Source organism: Bombina bombina, chromosome 1, assembly GCF_027579735.1.
Source record: "Bombina bombina isolate aBomBom1 chromosome 1, aBomBom1.pri, whole genome shotgun sequence".
Classification (NCBI taxonomy): domain Eukaryota; kingdom Metazoa; phylum Chordata; class Amphibia; order Anura; family Bombinatoridae; genus Bombina; species Bombina bombina.
In genome coordinates, this window is record NC_069499.1 from 167,384,539 (window position 1) to 167,395,786 (window position 11,248).

Genomic DNA, 11,248 nt, shown 5'->3' on the forward strand with positions numbered 1-11,248 from the left:
CCCAATAAAAAAAGTCTTTTAAACAAAAAAAAAAATGTGATGGTGACTGGAGTGCTTTGGATGTATGACTGTTTGGATTGACAAAGTTTTGCAAATACTACTCAGTGCCCCACAACCAGGTGTGCCATTTTCCTTTTCTTCTTGATTCACTCGTTAACATCTGCTCATTACTGGTGGGGTCTGATAATGTGAACCAAAGTATTATAAAATTGATAGGTATTACCAAGTATCAGAATTCAATAGGTCAATTAATTGTGGAAAAAAAACTACACATTTGATTTCTGAAATCCATTTATTTTGTTGATCACAAATGAAATATTGTACGCAGAAAAGACTGGGGGGAAGCTGAATGCAGCTTTTATATACAAGATATTTACCCAATGTTTAATAAAAAGACATCTGTACAGACATTGGGATTGTCAAAAAAAAAAAAATACAAACTATACACTTTTAAATAAGCAGGAGAAATATCAAAAGCCAGGATATGAAGAATTTCCTGTAATCTAGATGGTCCACAAGTCTTCCCCCTACCCTCACAGAATACTTGCTACAAAAGTGAGCAAGTATGATTAAAAAAAATATTGGATGGAGTTTATTAAATAGTTCAGTTTCTGCTGTCTGCAGACCTAGATCTTGACCGTGATCTCTGGTGATCAGAAGCAGGTGACTTTGATGGACTTGAAGATCTACGCTTTTGACTCTTCTCTGGAACTGGAGATCTGCTTACAGACCTAGATTTGCTATGATTGCTACGATTGCTACGAGCACTGCGACTTCGGCTACGGGAACGGGTGTAAGACTTGCGACTCCTGGAGCGTGACCTGCTACGAGATCGGGAAGAGCTTCTGCTGCGGGAGCGTGATCGGCTCCTTGATCTTCAGAGAAGAAAAAAAAATAAAAAAAATTTTTTTTACAGGTTCTGGAACAAAAAAAAAAAAAAAAAAACAAAAAAAAAAAACACACGTCATAGTGATCCAATTTACATACCTATGCCGTTTGCTCCCTTCAATCAGTTTGATTTTCCTTCCATTGATTTCTTTCCCAGATAGCTTCTCAATAGCATTTTTCAAGTCACTGTAAGATGCAAATTCAACAACCCTGTGTATGAGAAAAAAAAAAAAAAGTTAGTGGTGGCAAGTAACCATAAGCAGCAACCACTTTAAACAAAGGTTGCCCTTAAACTGCAGCTCAAATATTTCTAACATGCCTTAAGACTATAGACCCTACACTGCTGTTTAATCCCCCACAAGGTGTTTAAAGCATAAGTCCCACTTTGACCAAAAAGGAGCAGTGAAGGTCCCGAACAGCACTTCTGTGTTTAAACTCTTTAAGAAGATTAAAGTGTTTGTTGCAAATTGTTTACAACATTTAAACTGCAACCAACTTGAAGTGGACAACTGGGTTTGAGTCATTGCCTTTCTAAGTCTCATTGTTTGGCTTAAAAAAAAAAAAAAAAACTGTGAGTTAAGGGAAGATATGTAGTAGGGTTAGCTTGCCAACCATATGCATGCTATTTTTAAGACTGGAAATCCAATTATCAGACCTCTATGAAGGACAAAAATGTGCACTAGAGACATTCTATAATAATGTAAGGCCAGTGAACACCGTAAAATACAGCCAAATTGGAAGATAAAGTCCATAAATTAAACATTACCCTTCATTAAGTTTCGGTCTATGTGCATCTGCAAAGGTTACTTCTCCAGCTTGCCTCATGAAATCTTTCAAGTCCTATGACAAAAATAAAGGATTGTTAAAAACCAAGACAGACTGACACTCATTACTGAAAAGAATGTAAACTTGTTAGATTAGGTGCTGTACTGACTCTTTACCACTTTCCTAAGGTCAGGGAGCTAAAAAAAACACCAAGGCAGAACACAAAAAAGGTTCTCTGCCACATGCAGAATGCTAGCTGTAAGTTGAGAATGGATAAACACACATATGCACAACTAGTTAAAAAAAAATTAAAAAAAAAATTACATTACTAGCGTCTTCCAGACTATTTCATATGACAGCCATTTACTTGTTGCCCCATAGGTCTTTAAATATAGAGATTACTTTACCTTTAATTACAAATCCCTAGGCTAGTCAAGCAGCAAACTGCATAAAGCTGTGGAGATACCATCACGACAAGCCCGACTGGCTCTTCGCCACCCACTTCAGGACTACCCAAATTGATAGCAGGCTTTTAAATCGAACGACCCTCCCTATTAGAAGACTATGGATGATGGCCGTCATTTTCTATTCTTGTGGTTGTTACCAAGGACCTGCGACCAGGCTTCCAACGACCACCTAAGTGGTATCTTTCAACTCTTTGCGACCACGATCTCTTATTCGGACGCTTTACAGGAGGAACAGCTCTCAATTTAAGGACCAGATCTCAAATCTCAGGGGGTCGCTGAAACCTGGCACTCTAAGGAGTGCTCCGATATGTCTAGACCAGCAACGATCTAGGTAGCCAACTGGCACAGTAGCTGACTGTCAAATTCAACCAGGCCCAACCAAAATTGACCAAGACAGAGCGATAACCAACAGGCGCTCCTCATCACAAGGCCAACGACACACAGATAGGCTGGCAAATAAAGGGTTTAATATGTGGTTAAAATAAGGATAAACAAAAGAAAGTCCCATTACCCTGTTACATTAGAGGGACATTAAACAGATGCCACAAAAGTTAGCATCAACTTCATAAACACTGAAATACCTGTCTGTATTAAACAGGAGTCATCTTAAAGGGACACTGTACAAAGCCCCCTCCCCCCACGACCTCTAGTAACTGGGGATTACTTTTTTTTTAAGTCAGTTTAATCTTTTCCATCTACCACTAGCAACTGCATTGTTGCCTCTTACCTAGCTTTTCTACAGAAATTTGTTTTGGAAGGTGGTTCGTTTCAACAGCCAAAAGCAGCTATTGTACATGATAGGTTTTTAAAAACATTTTGCTACACTTCATCATGAACGGGAAGACATTAAATTGGAGAAATATACAGTACAATGTCCCTTTAAGTATCATTAGCAAAAAGCAGCAAGTCTAGATCCTAACTTAAGATAGTCTACAATTTAGACATCTTAAAGTCTTACCTTAGATTAAGCTGTAAATAGCCTCCTGCACACCTTCTCTATATCATAACAGCAAAACTATGTTAAATCTAATTTCTGGTAACTTTAAAAATGGCTGCCAAACGCCACTCATTGACGACATGATACAAGCTGTGTCAGTGGACAGAGCTTTGCAACCATTTCAAAGTGACCAGAAACTATTATGTTCCTGCTGCATAATGAAGGGGTGCAGGAGGGTTTATGCAGCTCAAAGAATTTAGAACTAAGGTGTAGACTATCCCTTTAAAACCACTATATTGTCACACAGAACGGAGATGAGATTGCTGTTCTCAGGTCTAGAAAGAAGGTTTAATGTCCCTTTAACTACTAGACGTGCAATTTTGAGTCAAATGTTTAAAAAAAAATCCCCAAGTTGAATCACATCCACAAACCTGCCAGCTCACTCTAGAAGACAGATTTTCAACAATGAGACGATTTTCTGTCCTAATTGGTGGAGCACTGAAGAGAAGGGAAAAAAAACAAAACGGACGATTGGTTTGTGATTTAAGCTTAAATACAAGCAATTCCGAGAATAAAACTACATGTGATGTTACCTTCTATCATTCCGTGGGCCTCTGCGACTGCTGAATCGGTCTGGATATCTCCCTCTTCCTCCACCCATACCTCCTCCTCTTCCACCACCCCGAGATCGCAGTCTGGCATGCTCAATTGTAACTCTGTATAAGAGAACTTTTGTAAGAACACAAAAAAATAAAAGCAAACAAACTACAAGTTTAAAGTGATAAGTTACCTTTCACTGCAAAGTTCTTTGCCGTCCAGTTCATAAACTGCATCATCTGCATCTCTTGGATCTTCAAATTCCTGTGGAGTAAGGAAAGTTTTAAATCTGTTCAGCCAATTCAAACCCCCACCAACTATACCACTGAGGAAAAAAATTAAAATTTTTACCACAAATCCAAAGCCTCTTTTAAGGTCGATGTCTCTGATTCGGCCATATCCCTTGAAAAAGCGTTCAACATCTTTCTCCCTGGCAGCAGGGTTAAGACGACCAATGAAAACACGGCAGCCACTCATTCTGACAATTCACAATCCTAGCAAAAATATAATAGTGTAAATTAAATGTGCACAAAAAAAAAAAAACCAGATTGAGTTAGTTTATTTTAAAAACAAAATGGGTGCATTTGAATGGAACACTTTGAACTAGTTAAAGGGACACTGAACCCAAATTTTTTTCTTTCATGATTCAGATAGAGCATGCAATTTGACTTTCTAATTTACTCCTATTATCAATTTTTCTTCGTTCTCTTTCTTTCTTTGAAAAAGGCATCTAAGCTATTTTTTGTTTTAGAACAATGGAAAGCACTTGTTTATTGGTAGGTGAATTTAGAAAAAAAAAAAAATTGGGTTCAGTGTCCCTTTGACTGCTCTAGTGGTAAACAGTAACATAGCATCATATCAAGTAATTTATCAAGATACCATTTAAAGATAATCTGATACAAAAAAATAAAAAATGATCATTGCATGCTTTCCCAGAATAAACGTTAAGTTTGGCCACTAGGGGAACCCTGCTACCGACAGCAGAAAGTTTATGCATACTTCGGTCAGAAGGGGGAGCCACAACCCCGCCCCCCCATGCCGCATTATGCTATAAGGCTCAGCCCACGCCCATAATTACTATAAATGAAGACTTTCCTTATCTAAAAATTGTGTATTCCCCGCGTAGTCTATGGAGGAAATATAATTTGCTAGATAATAGATTAATAAAATAAACGTGATTAAAAATAAAGAAGGCTAGAAACTCGAGTTACCACCAATAGTAATATATTTGTCACTAGCTTTTTCATATTTAAACCACAAAACGTCTAATAGGTACAATAGCATTTATCTACCACCGCCTACGCTCAAATCTGCGAAAGGATTCAATACATGCGATAATTTCGAAGCGGTTCTTTAACATCTTCCTCGTTAATTTACTCCATAAACACAACTAATAAAAAAATAAATTAAAACTATTTACTGGCATTATGCGGCAACCAGTGTAAAATGTGACGTAAGATACTAACGAGAACGGATTGTTACTACCATAGTAAACACGAGGAGAGAACATACAAAATGGCGCTGACTGCCTAGCTTGTAGGCGGAGACTACGCGAACAATATAGGGTTCCCCTTCCTACACGCAAGCCTTTTATTTTATAACCTAACAGCATACATTTACTACTTGTTTCAACACTTTAAACTCGTTACATTAACACGCAAATCATAGTATTGGTGTCTAATACATTCCCTACAACTCCATATAATATGATTATCACAAAGTCGATTTGTCAGCGTAAACAAGTGTAAGCAAAACCTTAAACCCCACATTAAAAATGCCTATGCGCGTATATCAATGCATACAAACCTTTTTCCGATCCTAAGCTTCTTCTCGATCTTGATTCTCGAATGACGCAGCTCGAAAAATGCAGCTGCATAAAAAGAAAACTATGAGGGCGGAGTCTATGACGAAAATAGACTAACCTATCAGTGAACAGAGTCAGAACACGTGATTAAAAACGACACACTCTGGTTGTGCTAAGACTAACCTGTTCATAAAATGGCAGCGAAACGATTGTTTTGAAATGGCGCCTGGTTTATAACTGGAAAAATGATATTGTAATTTGTTAGGGATATCTTTCATATACAATTTGATAACAAAGTACACTAAACAAAAATTTGTTTAAACGAATAGGTGGCTTATTTAAAAAAAATCTCAATTATCTGTGCCAATGAATAACTAGGACGAGTGACTTCCGCTGCGGGTTCGCGGATGCCATCATAATTATCGTATGCATATAATATCGTATATGTGTTTAACATGTTCGTTTGAAGGAGAACGATATATTATTCTATGACTTATTTATAATAGTTAAAATGACCGTCGTATTGAAACATAGGAAACAATCTAAAGATTAATGAACGGTGAAATGATCCTTTCGACGAATAATACTAATCGTGTTACTAAGGGTGACAAATGTACTTTTGAATGTATTTCAAAACATAAATACTGCGTTATAATCAGAAATCTAGTTTTATTTTTGAAGGACATACATGGGGAGTGTCAGTCAATCAGATTACTTGTGCGATAGCTTGGGGTGGGTAAATAAAGCAAAAAAGGGGGCAATAAAGGAGGCGTAGACACAAAAGAAAGTTATAGTTGTAAAATAAGGCGATTGTGGATATAATGGAGGGGAATATCGTCTCCAATATGAAATTGCACATAATACAATTATAAATTGATGGCAAACTGCCAGCCTGAGATGTGCTGCAGAGATGGCGCAATGTATACAAGATATCTTCTCGATGTCTTTGTGATGTAGAAAGAAGTACCGAGAGGATGCATTGCATGGATAATGATTGCTGACATCTAATACTTAGTGAAATGTGCACGATGGTTTAGTTTTAGTTTCAGGAATCGAATTTAACTGCTGAAGAACAATATTTTGACTGCAACATAAATATAACACTGAATTGTCAAAACAAAAGTAAAGAAACTTCATATTATGCATCATCGTCATAGCATTGCAAATAAAAATTACATCTGCAGTCAATATTTTGGTGTTGATCCTTGTATAACACATGGCGGCATACTTTTAGACAATCAACGGGTTAAATATCGCAGTTTAAGGAGTGACGCAATACACGTTTCTATTCAGTTTGCTTCTACCAGTTCCCCTCCCCCACCTTAAACCTGATAGTCCTCTTCGGCTTGCCATGCCTAGGGCCTTTAACTGTGAGGTTTCAGATTTCACTGTAATCAGCCATATTGCCTCCGAGTATTGTGTTGAAGAGTACAAACACATTACTAATCTGAATAAAAAATACATTGTTTAATTATTTCTACACCTATCAGAGCAACACATTAAGCCTATACAATGTGGCTAAAAAAAATTATTACTTAGACAAATTATGTTTCTCAGTATTCATTTAGTACTTTATTTTAATTTTGGCCGTTTTATTTTACAGGGGTATTTTACATGTTTTTTAAAAAAAAGTTTTTATTTGTCAACTGTAATCGCCATTGATTTATTGTGCAGCAGGGAAGACAATCAAATTATGAGAAACATCAGCGTCTTCTCAAGATGCCACTCTCCTATCTTCTCACCTAACAAATTGGTCACGTAATTATTTGCCATCTCTGTTTAACCAGTCAGAATTAAACTTTCAAGACACTTTTAAATTAACTCTTGTTCTGTTGAAATCCTTTGTTGAAAAGCAGATTTACATAATCTTCAGCAGCAGCAATGCACTACTGGACAGGGGTGGAACTATCATTGGTACAGCAAGTGTGGCACTAGGGCCCAAGTCCTGGAGGAGGCCCATAGCAGCCAGTCTATACATAGGCGTGTGCAGAATGAGTACGGTACATCTATCTATCTATCTATCTATCTATCTTATCTATTCTCAAAATAATTATGCACTGCAGCATGTATATTATTACTTTTGCTTACTACTGAGTTAGCTTTGAGGGGCCCCAAAAGAATTTGCACCAGGGCCCTCTGTTGAGTAGGTCCATTACTGCTACTGGAAGCTGACTTTAACTATGTGTTTAATCCATTTGCAGAGGTTAAAAACACATATAAATCTATTACTATCGTTTAGAAAAGCTTAAAGGGAAATGAAACCCAACATTTTTCTGTCATGGTTCAGATAGAGAATACAATTTTAAACAACTTTCTAATTCACTTCTATTATCTAATCTGTTTCATTCTCTTGGTATCATTTGATGAAGGATCAGCAATGCACTACTGTTTCTAACTGAACACATGGGTGAGCCAATGACAATCAGTATATTTATGCAGTCACCAATCAACAGCTAGAACCTAGGTTCTCTGCTGCCCCTGAGCTTGCCTAGATAAACCTTTCAGCAAAGGATAACAAGGAGAAGGAAGCAAATTAAATAATAGATGTAAATTGGAACATTGTTTAAAATTGTATTCTCTATCTGAATCATGAACTACATGTTTTGGGTTTCATGTCCCTTTAACAAATTATTTATCTACAAAAATCCCCCATAGTGATGAATTTCAGATACATAAACATTCAACTTTTCAAATAGTTTGTGATCAACCTAACATTTATATGCAAGCAATAATAAAATGCTGTAACAAATTAGAGCTTTTTTTTTTTTACTTTAATTATCCTTTAAGCACTTGCACATTTGCGTTCTAGTATGTATCATGATTCCCTTAAAATCTCCCTCATGAGTGCTGCCATCTTTTTTCCTGTTAAACATAGTTTCTACAGCATAAGCTTCCAAATTCTTCTTTATTTTAGGGGAGGATTCAAAGGTACAAACAGCAGTAACGTTTCAGGTTATACACCCTTAGGGCTAGATTTATCATAGCTGAGGCGTACAGGGGCACGTATACGCGGCCCTGTACGCCTCAGCTCGCCTGTGGCGGGGTGAAATTACCCGTAGGTAATCAACATTGCACACGAGCGCACCACGTACAGCCAAGCCTACATCTAGATAGAGGACTTTCATTTCTGCCATATTTGTTTCAAAAGTATGCTGATGTTAAAATAGTGATCGAATTCTGTATAATTTTCTGATCACGTTATATTTGGCTGTTTTCAGTGCAGATCTTGCTGAAACATAAATAATTAAAACATAATCACAAAATATTATGTTTGGTATTAGCTTGTGATGATTGGGTTAATTTTATAAATGTATATTTCAGGCTATTTAAAAAATAATAATCTAAACATATCTGTACCCTGAAAAACTACATTTATAAAAGTAATGCTATCATCACAAGCTACTACCATACATAATATTTTTTGAGTATGTTTTAATGTTTGAGTGAGATCTGCACTCAAAACAGCCAAATATAACCATCCGATCAATATATTGACATCAGCCTCCAATTGAAACAAACATGGCGGATATGAAAGTACTCTATCTGGCCGTACACGTTTCGTAGGTAGAAAAACGTAACACAGTAGGCAAATATTACAGAAAACCTGCCTGATTCATATTCACTGTCCCTGATCTCTTGTAGGCCTATACATTTCCTTTGTTGTTCCTTAGGCTGATTCTTCTGTGCCACACCCCTTTGCCTGAACTGACCTATGTTTTGGTTTGCCCCTGTGTCTTAATACTTTTGTGGACTAACCTTCTTGATAGGACCAGTAAATGCAGTAACAAATGCATTATAAAAAAAAAAACAACGCAATAGCACTTAGTCTGAACTTCAAATTAGTAGATTTTTTTTCTGACAAGTTTCAAACTTATGTCTTTTTCCACTCCTCTATCATTTGAGAGCCTTCAGCAAATCGCAAATCCATATACTTATATTCTGTGAATTCTTGCACATGCTCATTAGGAGCTGGAGACTCAAAAAGTATAAATATAAAAAGACTGTGCACATTATGTTAATGGAAGTAAATTGGAAAGTTGTTTAAAATTGTCTGCTCTATCTGAATAATGAACATTTTATTTTGACTTGAGTGTCCATTTAAATGACTTTGGGTATAAGTGACAACTCCTTTCTGCTAACTTCTCCTGTTGTGATGACCGCACTAATTAAAGTGATGGTAAACTTTACTTATGTTTTAAAATCAGGTCTAGTTCTAGCCATACAGCACTCACACAAATGTATTATTATTTTTTTGTAGCAAGAGCGTCGATTGGAGAACAGTTCAAAATCTTAGCTACCAAAAAAAAAGAGTTATGAAGTGGGCGGCCGGAGCGCAGGGGATTAGAATGGCACAGCTAGATTAAAAAGTAAGTTACGGTGCATCTTCATTAGATGTGATCAATTAAAGTATTCCGGACCTGATTTTAAAACATGTTAAGTTTACCATCACTCTAAAGGGACAGGAAACCCCCCAAAAACATACAAATTTAATCAACTTTCCAATTTACTTCTATTATCAAATTTGCTTCATTATCTTGTCATCCTTTGCTGAAGGAACAGTATTGCACTACTGGCAGCTAGCTGAATACATCTAGTTAGCCAATCACAAGAGACAAATGTGTGCAGGCACCAATCAGCAACTAGCTCCCACTACTGTAGGATATGTGCATATTCTTTTTCGACAAAGGATAACAAGAGAATGAACCACATTTGACAATAGAAGTGAATTTAAATGTGTCTTAAAATTACATGCTCTAGCTGAATACTGCAAGTTTAATTTTGACTTTTCTATCCCTTTAAGATAATTCCACTTGCTGCCCTACAAGCAACATATTACAAGTGGGTCACACCTTGAGGTTTACCCAGGATGTTTGGTCAGTTATACTACATCCTACCTCTGGTTCTGTACTTACTCTATGACATACCCATATTCACTATAGGCACTCATAACAACCATCATGAAATAGCCTTCCCTTTATCTTGTTTCTATGTCTAATTTCTACACAGTCTAAACTTGTATCCTTCAACTCTGTGCTAGAACTTTTACAATCTGTCTTTCAACAATACTCTGCTGAAACTGCCCCCAGTAAAATAGTAAATGGCTTTCTTACTGCTAAAACCAGACAATTCTCACTACTAATAATTTATTATACAAGGTTTTATTTTATTTTTTCTCTACAACATATGAGAAAAGGTCTTACTTGTGTTGGGTCATAAATACCCATATTGTTTTATTTTGGATCTCACCCCCATGAAATGTACTTTAACCGTTGACACATAAACTCTTGCAATATGACATATAAATACAGTGTATCAATATGTCTATCTTTATCTATCTATCTATCTATCTATCTATCTATCAATCAAATAATAGTGAGCTATTATTGTTTAGAAAATTTAGCAAGACCCTTGTAAGAGGTATACACTATAGTGTTTTTAGGGTTTAAAAAGGGAGAGAGAAGGAATAGAAATTACAAACTGGAGTCTGCAGTTGTATTGAACAGAATAAAGATGAAAGACTGAACAAAAAACTCAGAGTCAGTTTACGTGTATGGTTTTGTGTTTTGTTATGAAGATATAAAATATGTCTGTGTCTTTAGCCAAGTGTTTGCATCTTTTATAAAGAGCAGTCACAGATTACTGCTTCAAAAGTTGCCTATCTATAAAAAGTGCAAAGTCTGTATCATTAACATGAAGGTATCTTTTTTCTGTAAAACTATACTCTGCAGATTAACATCAGTGGCATTGGTCACATGATCACCAAATAAAGGTTTTAAATGACCATGCTGA

At 36.4% G+C, this 11,248-nt stretch overlaps 1 protein-coding gene across 1 annotated transcript; it reads right to left on the reverse strand.

Moving 5' to 3' along the window:
* Positions 1-273: 273 nt before the first annotated feature.
* Positions 274-5,507, reverse strand: LOC128644999 (serine/arginine-rich splicing factor 5). Its single transcript, XM_053697709.1, has 8 exons — positions 5,461-5,507; positions 4,006-4,148; positions 3,848-3,918; positions 3,651-3,773; positions 3,489-3,555; positions 1,655-1,728; positions 988-1,098; positions 274-875 (listed from the first exon to the last, which is right to left on the reverse strand). Exons 2-8 carry the CDS (start codon positions 4,129-4,131, stop codon positions 605-607), a joined length of 843 nt encoding a protein of 280 aa, XP_053553684.1. The 5' UTR covers positions 4,132-4,148; positions 5,461-5,507; the 3' UTR covers positions 274-604.
* Between the last annotated feature and the right edge of the window lie 5,741 nt (positions 5,508-11,248).

Excerpts from the sequence above, each read along its gene's own strand:
- LOC128644999 (XM_053697709.1), bottom strand. The coding sequence starts at position 4,131 with ATGAGTGGCTGCCGTGTTTTCATTGGTCGTCTTAACCCTGCTGCCAGG. Across the intron at positions 3,774-3,847 it reads AAAGAACTTTGCAGTGAAAG|AGTTACAATTGAGCATGCCA; the intron begins GTAACTTATCAC and ends TCTCTTATACAG. Across the intron at positions 876-987 it reads GAAGGGAGCAAACGGCATAG|ATCAAGGAGCCGATCACGCT; the intron begins GTATGTAAATTG and ends TCTTCTCTGAAG.